At 43.7% G+C, this 26,189-nt stretch overlaps 1 protein-coding gene across 2 annotated transcripts in view; it reads right to left on the bottom strand.

The window, feature by feature from the left end:
- PAPPA2 (pappalysin 2) overlaps window positions 1-26,189 on the bottom strand; it is a 264,631-nt gene that overhangs the window by 4,123 nt on the left and 234,319 nt on the right. For both annotated transcript variants that reach the window (XM_057507904.1, XM_036916746.2), the window contains one exon: window positions 1,235-1,333. In XM_057507904.1, coding sequence (XP_057363887.1) covers window positions 1,235-1,333 — 99 coding nt within the window. The remainder of the gene's footprint in view (window positions 1-1,234; window positions 1,334-26,189) is intronic.

Below are 26,189 nucleotides of genomic sequence, written 5' to 3'. Positions count from 1 at the left end.
GTCTGTAGAATGGGCAGTGTTTGGCAAAATTTCCCAGCATATTTTCACACATGAAGTAAAATGTGATTTGGGGGGCAACAGGCAAAAAGGTGCCTTTTCAATCCTGATTCTTGTGCATGCTGGCCATGGGTTCTGAACTTCATGAAAGAAAAACCCCAGATTTCTTAAGTGTGAGATGGAGATCGGAGAGAATTGCTTGTTTCCTTCTGAAGTGGTTATACCTTCCTGTGTACAGATAGGATCCTTGATCAGTTACTTTCTGCAGGTGAGAACAGGAAGTAGTTGGCATGGTTTCTGATCTATAATCCCAGCTCTTGATACATTTCTCTTGGATTGGAATTCATTAGTTTTTAGAGCGAGAGAGGGCCAAATTGAACAGTGATCCAAGGAGCCCCTGAGCACTCTGCATTACAAGCGTTAATTCACACAAGTGGTAAGAACAGTGCCTGGAGCGCAGTAAGTGATCAGTAAATATTAGTCGTTAGGAGATGTATTCGTATCTGTGTAGAGATGATCACATAAGTGTGACTTTATTGTACAGACACACACAAGGAAAGAAATACTATCTCTTGCATATTTCTGATCATCAGTTTGGCCCACTAGCACCAAATACCTTTGGTGCGCTTGGTTTTTTATCCGTATTATTGCAAAATTTCAGCTTATTCAATTTTACAGGCTGAGTTTCAGCATATCTGAACATATTTAATAGAGCCTAGAGCAATAGGAATAAAAGACACTGAGCAAAGGACTACCGCTTAGGGTATATGGTCCAGGGGTGATTCAGGTAACTTGTGGTGGCCACTGAATGTACACCTGCAATATGCTTCAATACACTGTACAAGATTATTAATTTAACTATGAAGATTAGTAATCACTGGATATCACCTTATTGTTCATCTTGCCTCCCCAAGGAGTGGAGGCCAGAATTTCCTGCCTACAGAAACGTTTCCTGGTCAGCGACACGCAGGTGTGAATTTCTGAGTAGCAAAAGCCATGGCTTCTCTGAAAGAGTTCCAGGTCTGACTATTAGAGAGCTAGTGTTTTCCTAAGAATCCATCCTAAAATTACTACCCTTAATCTTGGCAGTGCAGAAGCACGTTTGTGCATTATAATTCCCTCTTCTTGACTGTAGAATAAAAGCCAGTTATGATACACATGAAGGAGAGTCAGGCAAAGCACCTGCCTTGATTCCTGGAGCCGCTCCCCGCCAGCTGCTCCCGGGTGCCCCACTTACCTTCTTGGAGGACAGTGTGGAAGAGCAGCAGTCACCCCCATCGTAATGGCAGTAGGCCCGGTTGTTGATAGTATCACACCAACCATCTGCTTGGAAAGGCTGGTAAAGAGTAGGGGGTCAGTGTCCACGTACAGGTTCCCTAGGCTTCAGCCTGATCCCCCCACCCCCAGCATAACCCATGGAATTCAGCAGATATTATGGGGAGTTCCCAGGGACTGGACACAAAACTGACCTAACTCAAGTTAAATGTCTCAAGATAAGACCATCAGACCTAAGAAATCGTCAGATTTCACCCATACCACCTGCTAGTGGCCTTCTCTAGGCTCCAGAATGGTTCATTTAAACTCCTTAATCAACTATTTTGCTTTCTTATAATAATAGGTCTTTATGTCATATAGGTTACAAAAAATTTTCACACATTTACCTCTGATGATCATCAGAAAAAGCCTGTGCATCAGGCAAGAATGGTTTTAAAAGTCCTGTTTTACCAGTGGGGCAATGGAGATGCATGGAGATGACAAAAATTGCCCTGGGTCACACAGCAAAGGTCAAGCAGAACTCGGGATTGGAAGTCATATATCTTGACATTCTGTTGTTTCTCAGATATTAAGGATCGTGAGCTCCACCCCTTCTCCTCATACTTAGAGATGCTTGTAGTCCTGAGGCGCTATGAAGACTGACATAATGTCTGTCCAGAGTGCAGTGGTCCTAGGGTTTGAGACACCAGTGCTGAAACAGAAATAGGCCCACACATATGGCTACTTCATGCCCAGCTGCTAGACACAGGGTTAGAGCAGAGAAAGCCAAACTGTTTCCATTCACTCCTGTTACTTTGCAAGTAATAAGAACCAAAATGGGAAAGGGGCCCAGGCCAAACCAGAGTTAATGGAGTGTTTCACCCCATAAGAGAATGTATGATAAGAACAGCAACAAGCGGTTTAAAAACAGCTCAGCCCAATGAACTGTTCCTTCAGAACTGCTCTGGGAAGGAAACGGTGCTCCACAGCATCCTGGCGGGCACGCCAGCCAGCCCGCCTACTCAGTCGCACTGGCTGCTCCCGGTTCCTATAACTGCAAAGCCTCAGCAACAGTCTTAGGGCCACAAGACAGTAGACTCCTGAGTTTGGAGGCCACCTTCCAGTTTACATGTTCAAATCTCTTTCTCTCTCCACCCACCCTCTTTAAATGTCAAATAGAAGGACTGTTCCCTATTTCATGGTGCTTTGATGAGATAGATCCCTAAACTAAAAAATGGCCATTAAGTCATTTTTAGCAATTAAGTTACATCAGAACGAGCTCATCCAAGTTATTACTTCAATGTTTTGATTTATTCTATGGGGTCCTGAGGTCATTTGAACATCATTCCAGATGTATACCAGTTTGCCAATCACTGAAAAGCTACTACTTGTGGGGTGGAACTCAACAGCTGTTGCACAGCTGCACAGCGATGTCAGTTGAGAGCAGGAAGTGAAAATGAATTGTTTTCAACACGGCCTCACTAGGGTAAAAGACAAAGATTCCGAGATGAGCGTTTGTCTTTAATACTGGAGCCAGTTACTCTGGCTCTGGAAAACTTGGAATAACTATATAATCAGGACTTGGGTCCAACATTGCAGCCCAGCAATAGGAATCAAACTATAACTAGCTGTATCCTAACACCTGTAGATGCTCTTGGGTTCTTCTGGGAGGATTGATACATTTACTGAGATTCCCCGGGAATTTTGTTTCCTATTTGAGTGTTTGAAGTATATTTTCATCATCTAACACCACATCTGCTACTTTTCCTCCAACCCTGACTGACTCATTGGCAAAACTTAATGTGTTCCTTCTTTCTTTTTGATATAACTATCTGTAAAAATTCAAAGAGCACCCAAAATACTTTCCCTACATTTAAAAGTATGGTCTTCAGTATGGAGGATTAAAGGGAGATCTAAATAACTTCCTTTTCATAAGAACAACTTATCCATTTGAATGGATTAATAAGGGATCCTGGGGAACCTTTCTTTTAAAAGTCTTCCCCAAGGATGTCCTCTCATCTCAAGAACATTAGGGAAGAAATGTTGAAAAGAACAGAAATGGCCTAGGTGACCTTCTCTAGGATAGGTCCCATTGGGCTTCTATGACAATAACCCAGACATGATTTCTAGAAGCTGCTTCTTTTCTGTTCTTAAAGGGTCATCTAGGAAGAAAAGAGAACTTATAAAAAAGAAGCAGAAATACAGAGAAAAGGTTGGTTGGAAAGACCCAAGTATTTAATTTACTATATACCTATTAGAATTAATTGCTCCTCCCCCAACCTGCCAAAAACAACTGCTCCACCCTAAACAAACAGAGTCTCCTATGGCAACATGTGCCTGGGAAGCTTGACAGCTTGAGTCCAAAGCTACAATGGAAAAAAAGGAAGGGAAAAATGACTAATTGTCCAAAATTTTTAAAGCATCTAAAGACTGGATGTAGAGTAGAAAATCTAAATCTCAAACATGGAAAGGTGTCAGACTTGGGACATCGCTCCTGCCTGCCAGGAACTCTCCCAAGGGGGGGCGCAAGACTTGGTTTCTCTGCATGACATGTCCGTGGGCGAGCTTTCCACTACCCCTCCGTACACTTCATTTATCCTGTAACATCAGAAAACAAAGTGTTTCACGTAAGTGGATTTCTCAAATACTTCAAGCTTATCTCCTTAAGGACCATTTTCTTCATTTTCATTTTAACCATTTTGACAAAAGAAAAAACTTTAACAAAATTCTTGTTTCTCTGCCACTTAATAACTTTCCTAGAATACAAACTCATCAACGTGAACACTTTTCTTTTCATTTTTGCCTGCAGGGAAGCTCTCTGCATTGGCCTGTTTACCCCTTTGCTAAATGAGCCTCCTACACACACACACACACACACACACACACATGAGCCTGGCTTCTTAGAAATATACCTAAAGAGATTAGGTGAGAGAGAGAGTCTGAGTTGTTCTTTTGATGATGTATGACCTTGATAACACCTGCTTTAGTTACTGTAGGAAGGCTTTTGTTGCTAGCCAGCTGTATTCTAGGCAGATGAGGTGCCCAAATAAATGGCTGGGTGTAAGTGATGAAATACAAAGAGGAAGGGCCATCAGCCTATCCTACATATAAGTCTTGGGGAACTTCTCAAAAGATAGTTTTGAAGATAAATTCTTCAAGATAATTGTAGATAATTTCTTCTTTACATTATATTATGTACATAATTTCTTCTATACATCATATTTTCTGTTCAAGGTTGCTCTGGGGAGTTAAGCATGAGGATGGTGGCTCTTTGTGTTGTCTATTCATTCAACGACCCAACACTCTTCATTCCACATCTGTACCACCAGGTACGGCTATAGGGATGCAGAGATAAATAAAACATGGTTCCAGCCCTCGAGAGAATCCACCATGAGCAATTGTAGGACGAGGACTAGCGCAGAGAGGCGGAAGATCTGCATAGCTTTCAAGGACTGGCTCTGCTACATCTGCCCCTGTGGAAGAGTTGAGGACTGGCTGATGCAGAGGGGGAGAAGAGCCTGAGAAAAGTGCGTAAGGGGAAGAAGAGCGTGAAAATAGACAGGAGGGCTGCCCCAGACTGCCTATCGCAGGGCCCACCCTCAGGGCGAATTCCATAAACTTTGATAGCCTCCTAACACCTCTCTTACTAGAATTAGATGAAGAACAGTTTTCTTCTACAGCTGGCAGCAGAACTCAGGACCACACTTGATGTTTTTGAAAGGTTAGCTGGACTTCAGACCTTCTTCTCTGCTAATCTACAGGTTGGGGTCTCAGCCAAAAGTGACTATATCCCTATTGGTGAGGCATGCGGCAAAATCCTGATTTATGATCTTGAAGAGTGTTTTAAACCAGGAAAAGATACTAATCCCACTTCTGCCTAATGCCTAAATCTGTTTTCTTTCTCCTATCCTATTTCTCATCAAAACCTTCTAGTTATGTGAATGACAAATCAGACCCGCATCTGTTTCTTCATATCTTTTAGGCTGTATCAGGCCTCAGGGCAGCTGCCGCACCATGCCCAGCGGTGTCCTTGTGGCAACGGAAGCTCTGTGTGATGGATACATGTATGTATGTTAATTTTCTCTGGCTCTCCAATGAATGGTGATCTCCAGCCTGTTTCTCATTCTCCTTTCACCCCATGGGCTTCACTGCAAGTGTCTCAGAATCTCAGGGACAAAGCTGGGGAGGCCTTTGAGGCCTCTCAGGGACTCTAGATGATCAGAATGCTACTTGCCTTAAAAAAAAAAAGGATCATAAGTTCGTGAAATTCTAAGGCTGGATGGAGACTTGAAGACAATTTAGTATAAAACTCTCATTTTACAAATGATGAAATGGAGCCTTTACACAGGTGAAATGTTTAGTCCACAAAGCTAGTTAGTGGCAGTCCTGTTAACAGAGCTCACATCTCTTTATTCGAGATCTGATGTTCTTTCTATTACAGCATCTACCACTACTTAATGATTGAATTAATTATTTAATTTACTGGGCAGGCAGACTAACTTCAGTTCCCTTGACACTTCAGTAAAATGGTGCAGGGACATTAAGGATGCAGTGAACCCAGTGGTCCTGTACAGAAAGAGTAAAAGGGTTGTATATACAATCTCAATTCCCCTGAACCCTGACAACCTCACTTTGGTTTTTCTCAGTTGCGGGTGAATGTTTATCCCAAATTAGCTGCTGGCTCTATAGATCCTTCTGGTCTTGGGGTTTGGTTGGCCCACATTTTTCTAGAAGGCTGATCTCCCAAGAGGAAGCAGCACTATGCTTTCAACCCATTGGCAGATGCCTGCAACCCAGAAATACTGATTTCTGGGTCCCTGAACACTCACTGCAGTCATCCAGGGAAAGTAGGAACTGGAGCTGTTCCGCAGCTCCAGTGTTCACCCCTCGAGGTGGGAGGGAGCCAACAATCTCACATTTGTGGGTTGGCAATAATCTTGGAAATGTAAAATTAAAATAGACAGATACCTTGAGATGGACTGTGCAGGAAGAGTTTCTTAGATACAACCTGGAAATGTCATCTGGCTTTCTGGCTCAGGATTCTCCCTGGCTCTGAGTAACTATGGCATATTTTATCATATATGCATTCTAGGACTTAATGCCCTGAAGGAACCTTCAAGAGCTCAGAGTCTAATCATCTTTGTAGTCCCGGCCAAGTTCAGTGCGTGATGCACAGTAGGTTCTCAAGAAATAAATAAATAGATATGATGGTGGCTAACTATTTCCTTAGCACCCTTGGGGATCACCTCATTCTTTTTCATTATCCCTCTCCCATTAGGTGCAGACCACTGGTATACATTTATTGCTGAGTGGGAAGAGATAATAGAATATAGCATCTGAGAATTCTCCTTCTTTAAACAATCTAAGCATGCTGGACAACATTTAATGATATCCTCTCAACTTCATAGCTGGGAGAATAAGACAAGAAGGGAAATTGCCAGGGGGCCAAAAACAAAAAGAAGCTGAGAGTGAGAGCTGAAGGGCAGTGAAACCATGGCTGTCCTAGGAATGTTTACAAACATGTGTAATCAAGTGGCTGAGTTTTAACAGCTGATCAGGAATAAGGGCTTCGGTCAGAGCCTTTGCAAGGTGGGGAACTTTGAAGTGACCGTTTGTATTTTAGTAGGACTATGTGGTGGGGACCGATATAGAATGACATAGCCTGGAGATGCTGCTCAGTAGCCTGGCTCACTTGAAACTACGAGATTTGTTTCTGTCTACCAGCCCTGAAGTCTACATAATTCAAATCTAGGCCTTGGCAAAGTCACTAACCACTAAGATATTAAGGGCCTACTGGGTTATGAGCTAACAACTGAAACTGGGAAGAGGATTTCCTTGAAGGCCAAGGGTCTACCCTGCAAGCAATAGATAAGCCAGATGTGATTGGAAGAAAGGCAATGGATACACATTCTGTTGGAAGGGCAGAGGGAAGCAGCTCCATTTGGCAGCCTTGAACGAGGGATCAGGACATGGGGTCTGGTCTTGTAGTCTGTTGGCTTTCACTGCTCTGTGTCAGGCTGTATAGCTTCTGGGTAGGGCTTCAAGCCTCTGTCTTGCAATATACCAGATCCTCAAAAAAGGCAAAGCAAATATGCATGTTTCTAGGGTCTGAAAAGGAAGCCCCATTGTAACCAGCTCACCTATATCTGACTCTGAAACTAAACCACAGTCTTAGACTAGAAAGAATCAAGTAGTGCAAAAACCCAGTCTCTTCTGAGAGAAAGAGTTGGGATGAATTGACATGGAAAAAGAAAAGCAAATGAGACAAGGTTGAATGAATTATTTCACCTGTAATATATTTTTATCTGCTTCTAGGTCCCCAGGGCTCGATAGCTCCTGCCCAGGAAAATGCTCAAGGCTGTGCAGTAGGGTGATTAGGAGTGTGGACGTGGGGTTTTGTAAAGCTAAGCCCAGGTCCCAGCTCTGCTCCCTACCAACTATTAGAATCTATGCAAGTTACTGGACTTCTTTAAGCTGTAGTATCCTCATTTGAGAACAAGAGCAATGCCCACCTCATAGGGTGATTGTCAGGAATAAATGAGCAAATGGGGGTAAAATATTGGCACAGTACCTGGCCCATAGCTATGAATCTTAGTTTTACGAAGGCAGCAGGAACACTACTGTAGCTTTTCCGCCTGAGGGCTGCTGTCTGAGTTCCCTCCACAGAGACTGGTCAGGAAAACTTCATGATTCTGCCACCCAGAGTTTAGAGCCAAAGCCATAGGTGCTGCCATCCCTGAGAGCCTCCTGCCCCTTCACTTCCACCGCAAGTGCACCGTCTGAGTCGTAGAGTCAGTGACAAGGAAAAGGGTGTAGAACTTAGGAAAACAGAGTATCTGACTTCTGGAAACTAGGATCTCCTCAGAACCAAAGTGGTGACTGGGGTGTCTTAGCCTCAGAAAATCCCCAAACCGTCACAGACGTGTATCACAGGAAAACAGGAAGGTGAGAAGACTCTCTGTGACTTCCTCTGCAGCCAAAAATAACCTCCTTGCAAACCCTGTTCGTTTAGAGGCAAATACAGAGGTGGCGCTGCAGGCTCTCCACCGCCTCACAGATATACGCAGGTGGCTTCCCCACTGGCTCCTCCTCTGGGCCCAACGTGGTGGGGCGCTTCTCACCCACCCCAAGGCAGGGATGGGGGCAGCTGGAGCCCTGAGTGGTGAAGGCAGGGCAGGGGCACATTCGAGTGGAATCTGCGTTTAGAGCCAGAAAACCATGGATGGAGACAGGAGAGAATGTCCCTCTATAGGGCCTCGTCAGCTATCTTAGGCAGCTTAACCATAAAACCCGGCCCCCCACAAGTTCAAGGTCTGCCTCTTTGTTGAGAAATGCCCGTGCAGTAAGTCACTGCCACTGACGGGATGTCGCACCCCTCCTGTGACTCACCTGTGCCCTTGGTCCTCACCTCCCTCCACCTTTCGCCAAACTGCAGGAGGCCATGGTCCACCAGCGCTCCACTCCTGGCCACTTCCTCACACCTGCAGTCACTGGCCCCCGGCAGTGACCACTGACTCTGCGTCCTAAACAAACCCACCAGCCTTTTTTCTCCTCCCCGGTGAGCCCCATCCTGTCCTCCATGCTTTTTCTTTCTTCTGGAACACCTGATCCTGCGCCGTCGGCTCCTCCAGATTTTCTGCCAGCGATTCCCAGTCCTCTGCTGTCAAACTCTGATTTCCTGGCAGTGGCAGTCCCCCCCTTCACATGCCATACAGCCCCGCTTCCCCAGATGCTGTCTGGTGATCACAGCAGCAGCCCTCCGGGTGCCCTGATGGGTGGGCTGGAGTACTGATATTTATGATGTATAAAGTCTGTATTTGGTTCCCGGCAGGAATTAATCAGGACACCCCATCAGGCCTCATTCGCCTCTGCACTGTGAGGCTGGGGGGCCTATTAATTCTCAGGATTTTGGTTTCTTGTTTGCAGGCTGGGAGCAGCTCTCCTGACAGTCATGCTGCATGGCATTTGGCTTCTTTTGAAAGAGAAATGAATTAACAAGTGTTTGTTCAGGGAATTTCCTGCCTCCTCTGCCTCTAATTGGAGCCAGCCTACTTACTGTATTGCAAGGTCAGAGACAGAAACACAAGAGGTTTGAACCCTGCAGGGGCCATGGGGGCAGGGACATGTCCGTTTTGTTCCCTTTTCCATTTCTGTTTCCTTCGATCAGCAATAAGGCTCCCCCATGCCACAGTAGGTACATAAAGAGTGTTTGCGAGTCAGACTCATGGATCCCCTCCACAACTGACTTTATAAATAACAAGGCAGAATATGTTTTGCCTTCCACTCCTCTTGCCTGTCCTCCAAGATAAGGTACCTTTTTCTCTGTCTTGTTCCCTAGCCTCTGTAAGATATCTGTTCTCACTATAAAAATTACTCACTCTATAACATCACCTGGAAGTCACTTAGCATGACCTTCTGGCTATAGGTTCATGAACAGGAGACACTTACAGAACCAGACTTAAGATTCAGAAAAATGACACTGAGAGCAGAATTTCAGGCCACTGCCAGCGCCTTTCTAAGCAGGTGGGACCTTCTACCTGGTCCCCAGTCACATCTGCAGGCGGCCACTCACTTGTCTCCTCTTCTCTGGGCCCTCTGCCCGCTGTTGAGCCAGGACCACACCCCACTTGATTGGCACAGTAAGCCTGCATGCTCTGGTCAAGAGCGCACATAGCACGGGAAGGCGAAGGAGGTGGAAGGATGAGGAAGTGGGTGGAAGTCAGAGGCGGGTAACCTGCAGCTGGGAGAAAGGGATGGAAAAGTGCATGAATCCTAGAAGGCCCAGGGCAGGTTGTCGGAGCCTTGCTCTGACTCTGAGCCTTTACTCCCTCTGTCCCTGTGTCCTAGATCCTTGGCCATCCTGCAGTTCATGGGAGGTTGAAACAGGCCTGTGCAGGCAATGGGAATGTTCCCCCCCATCCCCTACACTGTGTGCTCTCCCCCTGGTGCCCTCACCACACCACATGCAGAATCATGCCAGGCGGCTCGGCATTTCTTGGCCCCCAATCCTGCTCATGGAAGATGACTGGGAATGCAGACTGTGGGAGGAAACGACAATATTCATTGTTTGGATTAAATATTTTTCTTGGCCCTCCTGCTATTTGGTGACTGTCTTATTATTTTCCTCCTTTCCCATTCTCTCCCATTCCTTACCCCCTCTCTCCATCTCTCCCTCCTCCTCTCTTTCTCACCCTTCCTCAGCAATCAAGCACACAGAGAAATTTTGAAGAGAAAGAGAATCCTAGAATGGGAAGCTCTGCTCAAGGAAATTAAAGTAGTTGATGAAGCCTGATACCACACCCAGATCTTCACAAAGATGATTCCCTTTGGGGTAGGTCTAAATCTACATTGCCTTGAATTTTCATAAGTGTTCCTGGGATATAACTCAAGCACTTGTTTCTCTCTCATTCTCTTTCTTTCATATATATGTAATGTGTGTGTGCATAGATATGTATGCAATACATACATGTTATATACATATACACACAAATATGGTACCTATGTGATATACATATATACTTTTTATATATAAGATATATGTATATAATAATCGATGATATATAATATTTATACTATATATAAATATATAACATTAAAACATGTTTTTATTTTACACACACATGTACCTATATAATTTCTCTGGAGCTCCAGGCAAAGGAATGACCCTAAAGGTAAAAATAATTTTACAAAATGTAAACCATCATACAGAGGCAAGATACTATTTTTTTAATATATGTCATTTGCTGTGTGTAAGGCACTGTGCTACATGATCTTATTGAACCTTCACAATAACCCACGAGTTACATACTTATTATTATTAATAGCCTGTTTTGTAGATGAACAAAACAAGGATTAAAGCTGATAAAGAACCTGTCTAAGAAAAGACATAGCATCAGTCTGAAGCCCAGGCCTGTGCTATAACCAGCTTGACGTGTCCATGCTGCCTCCAGCATTATTTCATATCATAAGGATATGCCCTACTTAGTACTTAACACTTGGTCTAATCTCTCACCAATATGGGCATGAAGTGGCTGCTGTCTGTCTGAGGAAAAGTCAGTGCCACAGGAATCCATGAGAAATGTAGCAGCTATACTATTTAACTTCAGAATACATCCCATGAGCCAGGCATTGGGATGACTGCCAGAGTCCTGGGACAGTGAATCAGTATGTAGCACCTCTATGATGCATATATCACCACAGCAGGTCCTATGAATGATATAGTCTTTCCCCTAAAGACACTTTGGTGGCTTCAGCACAGAATAGGGCAGAATCAGAACAGCATCTGAGACAATGGGACAAAATCACAGACCGATGGAGTATTAATTCCCAAACTAATTAATGGCACTGATAAGAGCTCCAGAAGTTCAGAATAAGAAGGGACTGGCATGCGTCAGAAAGGCTTTATGAAGTATATAGGACTAGGCTTAATCTTCGAGAATATATAGGATTTGGGCAGAGAAATGGGGAGAAAGATCCAACAGGAGGACAAATATAAGCCAAGATTTCAGATGGAAAAAGAAAAGACATATCTGTGGTTTTCTATCTCAAGTATTCATGACTCAATATGGAACTAGGTCAGAATATCCATCCAGAGGAACCTTGTTCTTATCCTGAAGACAATGGGAGCAATAGAATGGTGTGGGGGGGTGCGCACGCGCGCAAGCATGTGCATGTGTGCAGAAGAACACAAAAACTACTTCAAATGTTGGATCTGGGGACAGTGTGGGAAATATTCAAGAGCAAGAAGGGCTGCAGAGCAGGCAGAAGCTGATCTCAGGCAGAAGTGAACTGTGAAGGACAGAACTGGCTGGTCATAATATGAAATAGCAAAAGCAACAGGAGGGTGTTGTGAAAGAGACTCATCAGGACTTTGGTGAACGGTCCCATTTAGGTAGAAGTCCCATGGAGATGCAGGTTTGTATATGACATTTTGACAATTCAGATCATGCAAAACTTTTCTCAAAATACTTTCTCATGAAAAAAACAGCCAGAAAGAATTCTTACTAAATCTAAGAACTCAGGATATAGAACTGGATCAGTCAGCAACCCCACTATGCTATCTCATAGTGAGAAGCTCTACTTATTTTCTTTGTCCATGTAAACACCGGCCTAGAGGGTTCCCAGCACATTTTCTCTCCTGCCAGGCTTTTCCCACAATGTAGATATGGCTATTATCACCCCCAGTAATATCCAGGTCCAGCTGACTTGAGGAATGGCAGGAGGGAGGTATCATGTTTATTCTAGAATATTTTCTTGCCAATAGTCTTGTTTCTTTGAGCCCCAGTCTAATTTTTAGTTCCTGGGTCTATGAGCAGCTCAATTTGTGTGGCTGATTATTGTGGTTCTCATCCTCAACCTGTCACGCCATCCTGGGTTGTCAGCCCGGCTGTTCTGTTCTCCGCTAATTGGTCGATCCATCCAGTCTCAGTGTCTTGTTTACATTCCCTTTATCTATGGGATGCTTGTCTGTGTATCTTACTCACTCATCCACTGATCGGCTGCATCTGTTTCACAACATGTTCCCTGGTCTCATTTCCTTGGTCTCTGATCCTTGCTAAGCAGCGTTCATTGGCACACCTCTTCTTCATCCTCTTCCTCTGGCTTAAAGCTTGAAAAGCTCAGGGAGGTGTCCTAACAGGTGGCCAGCACCCTGTGTTCATTTCTTAGTTGGATTTTCTAAAAGCCCTGCATTCCTATTTTATGTGTTGTTTATCTGTTCATTTGTTTTTAATCTTCCTACCAGTCTAAGAACAGGGGCTCTGGAATCAGACTGCCTCGGTTCATCTGCTTGTCCCACAGTGGCAAGCTCTGGGACTTTGGAAAGGTAATTGAATTCTCAGGCCCTCAGTTTCTTCCTCAGTAAAACAGGGATGATAATAATGGTAATAATTCTGCAGAGTATGCACCTGGTATCCAAAAACAATAATGTTCTTAAGTATACATGCAATCAGCTGTTTGTCTGTTTGTTTCCTGAGTGTGGTGGGCCTGGCTCCCCTGACCGGCTGGATCTCTGTCTGTGAAGCTGGAGAGTAGCCATCCAGGGGCGGCTACTGGATGACCTGGGTCATTCTTCCTGTATTCACTATGCCCACTATTCCAGGGAATGTTACCATTTTCCTTGCCCAACTGTAGGGACAGAATGATTATGCATAACAGGCCCTTAAAGAAGGCAAATACATAAGCAAAGTTATCTAAAATACTAATCATCTCCTTTACATTGTATTGTTGATCATTGACTTATAGCAGCCATGTTGCATCCAAGTTTGTGTTTAGTCCCCTTGTCTCCTTTTTATTCCCATCATCCCCACCTGCATGCTGGACTCTGCACCCTCTGACAGCTCATATAACTACTGTTTCCATACCATGGTGCCTGCATATTCTCCACCCTTCAGGAAAGCAGCTGGCATACTAAAGGATCAATGGTGAATATATATCTGCAACTAAATGAAAGATAAAACATTAAGGCAAAAAATGACTTTGTGGAAAGTTTGGGACTTTCCCAAGACAAGTATTTGGGAGAGAAACAGGAGCATGCATAACACCCCCCAAATTGTATAGCGGAGGAAGCCGCTCATTAAGCAAAATTGGGAAACCCAGTGCTATGTGTCAGGATAATTTCCTGCCTAGGTGAGGTGAGCATTATCAAACACTCACTGGTATGGGTCCCCCCAAATGCACATGTTGGAGCCCCAACTCCCAATGTGATGCTATTTAGAGGTGGGACCTGTGGGATGTGATTAAGTTTAGCTGATCTCTCATGAGGGTGGGGGCTTCATGGTGGGATTAGTGCCCTTATAAGAAGATCACTCTTTCCCTGCAATGTGAAGACACAGCAAGGAAGCCATCTTCACACCAGGAAGAGTCCTCACCAGGCACTGTATCAGCCAACACCGTGATCTGGGACGTCCCAGCCTCCAGAACTGTGAGAAATAAATGTCACCCAGTCTGTAGTATTTTGTCACAGCAGCCCGAGCACACTACCACACATGCCTTATTGAGTGAATTTATTAAGTCAGTTATTTTTACTTATTTTTCAAATAAAGAATTCCCAGAAATCCTATGTAGAAAGAGAGAGCATGAAAAAAGAGGTAAGAGAAGGATAGGCAGGAAGCAGCTCTTAGAGCCCAAAGGAGTAAGAAGCAATTAGTAGGCGATTCTGGAAGGGACTGGCCCTCAGGCTGGGCTTGCGGGGCCTGAAACCAGGCCAGGTGAGTGTGGCCACCAAGCTGGGCAGGCTGTAGGCACAACCAACTCAGCTACAGAGCCATCGGGTCAGAGTGGCCCCAAGGCCAGGGACCACGCCCACAAACCCCACAGTGCTGCAGATACACATCATCAGGTTTAGATTTTCTCACATTAAAAAGACTTCAGTTGAATCTAATCTCAGTTTTAATTAGTCTTCACATTGCCTGGTGATGCCATATCCCACTGATGGGGAAAATGAGACAAAGGGCCATGCCCCAAGGTCGCTTGGGAATGAGCAATGGAGGGGAAAATTAAACTTAAGCATTTTAAACTTCCAAACCAGCACACAAGGGAGCAGACGCCGGGGAGTAGATTTTGTCACCATTTGTTCAGGGTCTTTCATATCTAGATAATGCATATTCAATTTACTACTTGGTTTCTCCAATTAAAAAATAAGTTAAGTACTAACTGCAGTTCTGAACCCCAATATTCCATATTCAAGGCATAGAGAATTTGGCAAATAATACATGCCAAGAGTAGCCAAAGAAGAGAATAACATGTGCATCATTTAGTCAAAAGTGAATATTTCTTGATTATGGAATATTTAATATTAAACTAGACTGTAGGGGGTGGGCACAAACACAGAATTAAACATGCTCCCCTCCCCCACCCTCTAGAAGCCAGTCTAACTGGACATTCAAAATAAATACACTACCAAATACCCTTACGAATAGTACACACCTCCAACTGCATAGGCAGGAACCAGGTCTTGCCTTCTTAGTGTATGTTAAAAGCATTATGTGTTGATAACTTGTTGGCTGAACTTATCTCAGAGCAAATTGAGAAAATACTGAGAGGGGCGTCATCATCCACCCTCACTTCCCACCCAGTTAACTTGATCTTCGATTCCTGTCTTGTCCTTACACCCAACATCCTAATGTTCACAGGTTTACTGGAGAAACAGTTTTCTTTTCAGCCTCTCTTCTCTCCTCTCTTTCCACTTCCTCTGTTCAGCGAGGTGGCTGTTACATTAGTTCAGGTAAGAGAAGTCAAGTTTCTGACTTCCATGGTCCAAATCCGGCACCATGATTTTCTTCCTAAAATATACATCCCACCATCGTTTCTCTGTGACAGGGATATTTAATACGCACTTGACATCTGTCTGTTGCCCTGTGTTTCTCTGACCCACTTGCAGTGGGTGTGAGGCCATGTGACCATGTTGTGGTAAACGGAAATGCAAGCAGAAAGGAGGCATTCCTTCTGGTCCAAGGGACTCAAGAGTTACCGGTCTCTGTTTCTATTTCTTCTCTTCCTCTTTAGAGGCAACCATGGAGACCACATTTTGAGAGGACAGAGAAATAGATGGATTCTATGGGTGGGTATTTCAGAGTCATACCAGACTTTATGTGAATAAGAAATAAATCCTTTGTCGGTGTTAAATTGTTGAGATTTCAGGCTTAGCTTGTGGCCACAGCCTTTCCTGATTAATTCATATTCTATTTGCAAGCCTCCAATGGATCAACTGTGGCTACAGAATAAAGTCTAAACTCTTTAGCTTGGCACACAGGAGTCTGATGTATACCTTAGCTCAGCTCTTTAACTTCAAATCATGCTACATTTCACCACATTCCCCAAATCAGCTTCACTGAGCAGACTAATATTTTCTGTGATATGGCCCTGGCATGTTGAGCTTGCTTGTGGTAATATTTGAATAATACACAGATTGATATCAGGATGGGGATGTTGCCATACCAAAATTGTAAAATGCATGTCATTGGTTCTAGAATGGTTCATCAGGAAACAAAGGGACTATTTTAGGAAGCTGGAGAAATGAATTACTTCCATATGTTGTGGCAAGATAACTGATTAAATGTTTCTTATAGTTGTGAGGGTTATAACTTACAGGTGAGAACATTTCCTTAACAGACTATTGGCTTTGAGTGAAGAGGATTTAGAGAAGAACATTACTAGGGTTAGTTAGTGGTTCCTCTCTTCATTTGATAAGGTACTGCAAGAAGAGATGGGCTTAGAAGAGGTGGCTGCTTTGCCTGCAGAACTGATAGGACATAGAGCACTAAAAATTCCAGGACTTTTACTGAAAAACAAGGCTGTTTCTCACCTCCAACCATCAAAAGATAAAAATGAGTGATACTTTGTGATATAAAGGCAGGGGCTATAGAACTGAAGTTAAGACTTAATCTCAGGCAGAGGTCAAATCAAGGGGTGGACCATTACATAGCCTGTTAAACCTTTTAATTGGATTAAAGTGGCACCTAGGAGATCCTTGAAACTCAACAAAATGACTCATAGAGCTAAGAACTTTGTCCCAGAGAAGTGCCATAAGCTTAGAATACCTATAATGAACTCTAGAGAGAGGCATTTCCTGAAAAGATTTGTGAGGATAGTACTTGGAATACAGATTTGGCTGAAATAAAATATATACAAAACCAATAGTTTGTGAGAGTTCAATTGCCAAAAGGACCATCAGCTTGAATTAAGAGATTTATGGTCAAGAGAACATAAAGAGATTTTTGGGTCCCCTATATTCTTCCAGGAAAAATGAGGCTGAGAAAGCTACTTAGTTTCCCATAGGGGGATGTTCTCCAAAGCTTGCTTTCTGTGACCCAAGAGAACAATGAAAGAAAGCAGAGTCAAGATCCACAAAGAACACTGGACTTTGGACCTGTACCCAGGGAGTAATCAAAGCCTCTGAAATAGAAGCACTCCCTATTCTTAGAGGAGGGGTTGCTGCAACTTTTCTCAGAGGGATTTCAGAATTGTTGTGGACCAGTGATTATTATGTGCCTCTCATTATCTTCCTTGAAGGGGGATATTTACTACAGTTGTCTTGTTTCTGCTTCACTTCGTCCATTGGGTGTGTGGAAGCTGGAGAACCTATGATTTTAGAACATAAGATTCCAGATTAAGAGAAGCTACTTTGTAACGTGATGTAAATTATGCTATTCTAGATTTCAAGCCTGATACTGTGACTGGATAAGATTTGTGGAGTGTCTTAGGGTATATGGAGTGAATTTGAATATAATAAATGTTTGTGACTAAAAAGGCTGACTGGCAGGTATTATTATATATCCACAGCTCCTTTACTTCTCTTCCTTTGCCACAACCTCACTTTTGGTAAAATATTATTCCCCCTTTCTATTAATTTGGGACCTACCCACGTGGTTTGCCTTGACCAGTGGAACGTGAGTGTGTATAACAGACACTGCATTTGACCAGAGGATTTGGATGTACTGACGTGCCTCTTGTCGGCCCTTCCATATCCCTGCCATTCACCACAAGAACACAGCCGACACAGCTGCTGATCCCGGATCCCTGAAGCCTGGGTCTTTGAGTGAGCAGTGTGGGGAGTGTACCTGAGCCCAACCGACAACCTAAAGCACAACCACTCTAGTCACCGTGCAGTTAGTTACACGAGTGAGAAAGCATTGTTACTGAAAGACATCAATGTTTGGGGATTATGCAGCATTAGGACAGAAAACCTGATGGCTGCATCACGCCATGTCCTTTTCCATCTTTGCCTTTCAATATGTTCCAATTTATCCTTCAACTTCCACTTCGGATGGTTACCCCTCTGTAAGATCTCTGTGTGATTGGGGAAAGTTATTTCCTTTATTCTCAGCTCCTGTGTGACTTGGTTCATACCTTTGTTTTGTTACTCATTGGGTAGCACTTTGATCTTTTACCTCAAATTTTCCCCAACATTGCATATGCTGTGTTGGGAATGTCTTATTTTTTGTAATCATTTTTGTCATTTTGACACCTAGTAGGCACTCAGAAAATATTACTTCAAGTGAAGAAATAAATAAATGGGCCTGCAGCAGCAGTTATGGGGGTAGTTGGGAAAGGAGGCTGTGGCTCTTCGGGAAATCCTAGCCATCGTGGGGAGCAGCAAGCTTTTAGATTGAGAAATGGTATAAAGCACATACAAAACACCTGGGTGAATTTTGTTTTTTCATGTGTTGGAATTTGGAGCCCTAGATTCTGTAGCTAAGCTTGGAGAGGTGGGAAGATGCTTTCCATGCATGAAGAATTGTACATTCCTGGGTTAGAACATGTTTTCTTTGGGGGTTGCTGTAATTACTTTCTTTTTCTCTTTTCTTTCCTTTTCTTTTTTTCTTCCAGTTTTGGAAGCATCTAACGTTTGCAATAACAATAACAGCAACAAAAATATGAGGCTGGCCCAGTATGAATCAGGAGAGAATTTGTACATGCAGTGGGTGGAAGGGATGGGAAGAGAGGGTAGGAGACAGAGGGAGGGAGAAGAAAGGAAAAACAGAGTTGCCAGGAGCTTAACAGATGAAAATGCCATGCATGACACGTGGCTGGCATAGTGGGCAGTAACATCTGTTCTGGGTGAAGAGCCCCGGTGTGCTGTGTGTGTGCACGTGTGTGTACACGTGCGTGTGCAAGGAAACACCCAGGCTCTGTGCTTCAGGAAGCCTTCTTGTGGCTCCAGCCTCACTACTCTGAAACGCTGCCCTCAGTGGCGGCCTCTTACCATGGGTTAGATCTGCAGCCAACTTATTCTTGCGAAGTATGTTGCAGGCTAGAATGGGCTGTGGGAAACAAGCCCGGGAAAAGCCACAAGGGCCTCCTGACCCATTTGAATCTTTCTCCTGCCAAGTTCTCATTACTGATCTTAAATAGGAAGGAAAACAATGTATAAGGCTGAGGAGGCTATGGAGAATTTGCTGGGATAGGGGAAGGCTTATTTAGGATTACTGGGCTAGGGATTTTGAGACAAGGAAGAGATAATAAGTCTGTTTTCAAATAAATGCGTGGTCTTTTTTTTTTTTGGTTAAGTATTGAAAGGCCCATTTTCTTTCTTTTTCTTGTTGCTCTGCTCAGTGAAATAGAGGAAAAGTAAGGTGGAGGGTTTGTGTCCTCTAAGGACCCTCTTAAGGGGGAGCTTCTCCGGAATGTTGCCCTAGGCAGTCTGGCTGGAGCTGCGATACTGCTGGCAAGCCTCCAGTCTGAGTTGTTAGCCCCTGAAGCAAGGCTCCGATGCCCGCTTTGGGTGCCTACACTTGGACAGGAGGATCCGAGAGTCCCACAGACTAGCTCTGAACTGCAGGCCCCAGGGGAATCAGACTGGGTTGAAAGGAGATAAACAGAGGCTCCTTATGCTCTTTTTGCTCACACCTCCCCGTCTGGGACCCCCAGAGGGCCACAGGAAGGACGTGTCATGAAGGAAGTGCCTCAGCCTGGCCTTGCTCTGGAAGCCTTCTCGCACAGGGATGACGATAATGACGCTATAATCCTGCAAACATGTGCAGCATTTTAGTGTCGACAAACTGCTTTCACAAACATTATCTTGCTTGAGAGCCAGAAGAACTTTATAAGTCAACCAAGGAAGATATTATTTTCCCATAGGAGTTGAATGCCTTCGACTGAGGTCACACAACCAAAGAGAAGAAAGGCAAGATGTGGAACCAAGCTTTCTATCTCCAGCACACAAATAGCCTTCAAAGAGCTGAAGGGCCCTGGGAATCCAAATTTCCTCTATCCCTAAAGTCCCAGGATAGGACCTTGCTAACTGCAGACAACGAGGAAAAAAAAAGTATGCAGGAGAAAAGACTCTTCGAGGAGTCATAAAACTCAGGGTCTCCTGGCAATCTCTTTACTCTTCACAAGTTAGTAAAATTTTCCTTTTCCCCAAAGAAATCAGACAGCTTCTAAAGATCATTACCCTGCTGCCAATCCTCTCTCAAATCTGTGGGAGATTAGCTTCCTGAACGTCCTACCTCATTCTTCACTCGAAAAAATATTTATTGAGCATGTACCAGGTGCCAGTCGCTGCACCACCATACTAAGAAGGAACAGTGAATAAAATAAATAAAGACCTGCCCTGGGGAGCTTGTATCCCAGTGGGGAAAACAGATACTAAATATAACAAATACGTAATTACTTAGTGAATTAGGAAGGAATAGTCCTATAAAAATATAGAGCAGAGTAAGGGAATCAGGAGTGTTATGTGTCAGGGATAGGAAGAAAATGAGGGAGTAAGAATAGCTGTAAATTTCAATCAAATGGTCAGACAGGGAATGTTTGGAGCTGTGTAAGCCCCTGGAAGACTCTGGCTTTTCCTCTGATTGAAATGAGGAACCATTGTAGGGCCTTTGCAGAGCAGTGCTTGGCTTCATTCACATTTTACCAGAACCCTTTGGCTGCTGGGGGGAGGCGGAGCAGCAGTGAGGCCAGGCAGGAGGCCACTGGAGCAATTGGGGTGGCCACCCTTGAGATGTGGAAAAGTGGCTGGATTGTGGGCATATTTTAAGGGTAGCGCTGGAGGATGACCTGATGAATTGTATGTGGAGGGTGAGAGAAAGAGAGGAGTTAAGACGATACCAAGGATTTAGTCCTTAACAACTGGAAGAATGAAGCTGCCATCAAGTGAGATAGATGGGAGAGTAGGCACAGCAAAATGGGAAACCACTGCCTGTGATATCCTTGAATTCTCGAATTCCACCTGCTGCTCTACCAGTTTCGCCTTTAGTCCATTGTTACTTCCTTCCCACCTGACTCAGAGCTACGGTGTGACATCGTCCTCTCCTTACCTTGGGTCTCCAGTCTCCCGAACTGATCATTACCCACAGCCCATCAATATATCCAAGTCTCATCCATATCAAGTCTTTCCATGGACCCTGTGTTCCACTTGTGTATTGCCTATCCATCTCCTTCAACTGGACAACTTTTGAAAATAATATTTTTTGTGTGCTGTATCCACTTTCTCATCTCTTTCTCCACCTATTCATTGCCTTCCTTTCCATTCCCTTGTTACCACCACACCAGGGATTTAAGGGTTTAAATCATAAACCTAACTGTCCTTGTCAATATTCAACCTGTCTCCCCAGTAGCATTTGACACTGCTCCCCATCTGCGTCCCCACACGCCTCCTTTCCGTTTCCCTAAGACCACCCTCTCCTTTATTTCCTTCTACCTTTCTCATCACTCTTTCTCTATTGCCTTGACTAGCTTCACTTCCTCCTGGCCTCCCTCGTGTGACCGCCCCCCTCCCAGGTCTTCTCCCTTCTTCTCTGTCCATCCGCCTCCCCTGCATGATCGCTCCCGCTGGCCTACTGTCAATTCTCATTTGTACGCTCCCCATCTCGCAGCCTAGGTTGCCAACTGAGACTGCGTTCCTGAACTCCAGACCTTTCGTTTCCGATTCCACAATGACATTCACTATTCATCCAAGCACCAGGGAGTTGGATTCAGAGCCTCACCTTCCCCACTGGATGTGATTCTAGAATGAATTTTATACCTTAAAAGAAAAGCCCTCAATGGCTACCTCTTCCTGCCCCTTCGTGCTGGGGCCAAGGCCAGGCTCCTCCCCCCTCTCTCTAACCATTCTACGTATCGCTTGTCTCTCCTCCATGGGTGTCTCCTCTAACAATGATTCACATCTGATCTTGTTGCTTCTGGTAAAAAAAAAACATGGGTGAGGCTCATCAGTGCCTCCAGAATAAAGTTTATTTCCCAAGCACAGCAGCATTTAAGCTTCTTCCTAAGCTAGCAGGAGCCTCTCTAGTCTCACTGTAGCCTCCACATGCCCATACTCTCTGGTTCTCCAAATATCTTATATGTTTTCAAACCCCTGTGCCTGGTGCTCATACTATCCTTCCTGCCCGTAGGCCTTCCACTTCATCTTCGATGAGTGTTCTTATACCCTTCAAGGCTCCACATGAGTGCCACTTTGCTATGAAATCTTCCCCCAATTTGTTGTTCCCTACCTGTCTCCTACACGGCTCCATAAGCAAACACAATCACTTTCTTTTCTCTGCCCCACAGTACTTTGAACATGCCTCTCCCCCAAGCCACAGTAGGCATTCCCAGGAGACTGGAGTCTTGTCTGGCTTCCCTTCACATCCTTACACTCTCATACTATGCATGAACAATGCATATGTATCCTGTGAGTGAGTGCTTCTTTATCTGAAACTTACACTTTCTGGAGTCAACCACCTTGAAGCGATGTCTGCTTGGCTCTAGGCTGAAATAAGTTCAAAGAGACAATAGAGAGAAAAAGTGCCCAAATGGGGAACATGGTTTCTGTGGAATGACTCTTTTTTCCCATGTAGGTATAAGCTCTACTGAAGGAAGTAGTACTACACTGTACAGATCACTGAGCAGCTACTATATCCCAGGCTCACCGCTGGTGAAATGTCAACTGAATTGATTTTCATGTCTTCTGCCTCTAGAAACCCCACTAAAATGATAGGAAAGGAATACAAAAGGTGTGAAATCATGAGAAAAGAAAATTGGACAGACAATGATAGTCAATAGAGAATTCAACAACATTTAGGAAAATAGAAAATGGATAGATGAATAGTAGCTGACACAGCAGATTCAAGAAAACAGAAACTTAATTGCTGGAAATGCCACAGAACACCAGAGAATCTCAGGAATTTAAAATGTTGGTACCTCTAAAGGCAGCAGTACAGGTGCATGTGTGTGAGGGTGTGAGTGCTGGTGTCAGAGGCTAAAACCCCATCTTCTATATTAGCAAGCCAGCAAATACTGTCTTAACAAAAAAATCGAGATTAGCAATAGAAGCATTATTAATTAGATATGTGTGGATACAGATATGCACAGATGTAACTTCCAGAAGAAATAAAAGAAGTGAAATAGCAGGAGCAAAAAAAGACTTAAATGGGTTACCTCTGCCCAGAGAGGCTGAGGTCAGATAACAGAGGGGCAGGCACTTCTGGTTTGGGGAAAGGGTTGCTAACTGGCTTTTAGAACTAGGAACATGTACTACTTCCATAAAATTAAAATTAAGCTAAAAAATATTACACAAAAATAGAGTTAATAAGGGGGGAGCTGAGAATTAGACCCATTAGTCAGGGGGTTGCAATGTGCATCCTTTGTCTTGCACATGCTATTTGCTGCAGTTTCCAAATAAATGTAGTCGCTTTGGGAATGTCATTCTTTTCTTTGTCATTACTTCACTGTTGGGTCAATCTGAGGAAGATACACAAACATGCACACCCACATATACATGTGTATACAGTTACACATATATACTTTGTAGACTAAAAACAAATAAGGTGCAAAAGACTTAATAGAATGCTAGCACCCAGTCACTCTAATAAACAAGTATTTAATGAAATAATTCCACTACAAGGAGTATCTGTTTTAGTAGAATGAATTAGAAATGACTCAAATGACAAGAGAACTTTCTGGAAGAGCTTGTCTGTATAATAATTTTAAAAAGGCATTATGCATTACCATGACGGTGAATTAACCAATGCTTTATAGAATTCATGAAGTGTCTCGGTGAATGTATTTAACTTGTGCTTAAAGCGTATTTAAAACACGTTTTAGAAGTACAGTTAGGAGTCTCAGTGGGGCAAAGTTCCCATGAGAAGGTGAAACAGGTAGAGTTATTTACAAATATAACTGATTGGATTTGCTTCCTGCTAATTCTTATAACCTCAATATAATCATTGGGAAGCATCCGGAAGGTCCGCCAGGTTGAAGAAAAGAAGGTAGCATTTCTGTGATGCCAATTGTGCAGGCAAGTAATATTTAAATTGTCTGCAAGCTTGGGCTAGAAATGAAAAAGAAAAATGAACAGAAAAACAAGGAAAGGCAAAGAGGAAACAGAGAAAGGATGCAGTGGGAGGAGCAAAAAGGACAACCCTTGCCCTACAGGGAATTAACAGAGTGAGAAAGGGGCCACCCAGAAGGCTGAGGACAACAGAAGCAAAATGCAGCCAGTTAGGAAGCCCACCGGGGGGTTATAGCACGGCTCCATGAGTTTCAGACCAGCACACATTCTTAGGAATGCTGGTAATCCAGATGAGGTTTTACAATTTGCATGGTTGTGCTTTTAACATTTCACTTTTTTTAAAAAGCAGGGGAAAAGAAAACAATGGTTTTAGCTTTCAAAATGAAAACTTAGTCCTAATTAGCATTTGGAGTCTGATTTTCAGAGATTCCAGCTGGAGGATCTAAAGTAGAGCCCTGAACCGAATGGGCCTCTGGACAAGCCAAAGACATGCCCGGATTTTCAGCCTGGTGCAGAGACTGCGCAAAACTGGCAGCGAAATTCACAAACAAATCTCCAGGGTATTGGAATTTGGCAGCCAGAGGATCTGGAAGACAGCGCCAACTTAAGCTAATTTTCCATTTTTCTCTGGATTTTAACACATCTAACACATATTCAGATTTAGATTTGCAAGGACCTGAACTATCCCTTCTAGACGTAGGACAGCTGTCTCCATTGTCAGCTTCTAGACCATTATTATTCCCTCCAGAATTAGCATTTTCATAATGCCTTTCCACCCCTAGATCCTAAAGCACTTGGCAAGAACATAAAAGAGAACTAAGCCCCTCAGATCTGTCCTCTCAGAAGCAGGAAAGGAGTGATGATATCTGACTTGCAAACGGCTAAAATGTGGCAAAGAGAAGTTAAATTGTTGGCTGTTATTTAAATGAGAAAATATAAATAAAAAGGAAATGAGATGTTCACGTCACAATCACCTGTGCCCAAGTGATAAAGTTGAACAGACCATAGAAAAGAGAACATTTTTTTCTCTTTTTAATAAGGAATTTATGAAGATATACTCAGGTGAGAGTGTTTTTTGAAAAGGCAGTAGCAGTTCCATCTAGCCTAGATCTTGGGCATTTATTGAAAGTAATTTGTGATGATCTATGATGGAAAAGCTACCATGGAAGCATGGTGAAAGCAGTAAACCTCACAGACAGACATGCAAAGGAATGGCTGCTGAGGTTTCACTATGAAGCAGAGGGAAGAGAAAGGAGAGGCTTGGAATCAGAGGAATCTTCACTCTGGTGTCTTCTTCAGTCACTCACAGTTGTCACTATTCTGCTATTTTCCTCCAACTCTAGACCAACAGGCCTCCCACCTGACAGAACACCAGAAACCTCCAGATGGCCTGGTACAATTGATAGCCAGGTCCCAGCCCCAGAGCTTGAGACTCCGAGAGTGGGATGTGAGATTCTGCATTTGTAGCAAGGGTCACCCAGGTGCATTCCTTCTGGTGCTTGGCTGGCCCAGGTTTCTCTGCTCTCTCTTGACTTGTGAGTCTCAGAGAGCTCTCGGGGTGAAATACAAAACTGTCTGACTCACTTAGGTCTTGAGATATTCCATCTTGGGGGAAAATGCTCCTTCCTGCTTTCCCAAAGGAGGTCGTGCATCCAGTTTAGCTGCCACTGGGAATGTGGGATTTGTGCACTGGAGTCTCCCAGGCACATACATTTCATTTCACATTTTAGAAGAAGGAGCCCTCAACTTGATTATCAGGCTGATGATAGCTTTTGCCATGCTACAGTGGAGCTTCACATGGTCGGTATGAAGAACTCCAATACAGTTACTCAGTTATTATGTATAAAACTTGCCAGCCCTACCCACACCCTCATTCAGATCTGTATGCAGGCATTCTGCACCCCAGAATAAGCACACTCCTTAGAATGGGAATTTTTAGTCTGATTCTAGCTCCTCTAGACCTTTTCTTGGCTCAAACTCTGAGCAAAAAAAAAAAAAGTATAATAAAAACTCTATTTTCATGCCATCATTTCCACCTCATGAATTACATATGAGCCCCTGCATCCCATAGAGGTATGCCAGTAAACCCAGGCAGTGCCCATGAGTGATCAAGAAGCACCTGTCCTAGACCCAGCTAACTAGGCTACCATCTGGAATATAAACAATAGAAGGGAGGAGAGAGAGGTCCAAGACAACATAGAAGAAAGAATCTGAGGAATAG

Source organism: Manis pentadactyla, chromosome 9 (genome assembly GCF_030020395.1).
Source record: "Manis pentadactyla isolate mManPen7 chromosome 9, mManPen7.hap1, whole genome shotgun sequence".
Classification (NCBI taxonomy): Eukaryota; Metazoa; Chordata; class Mammalia; order Pholidota; family Manidae; genus Manis; species Manis pentadactyla.
This window is presented reverse-complemented; position numbering and strand designations above follow the sequence as displayed.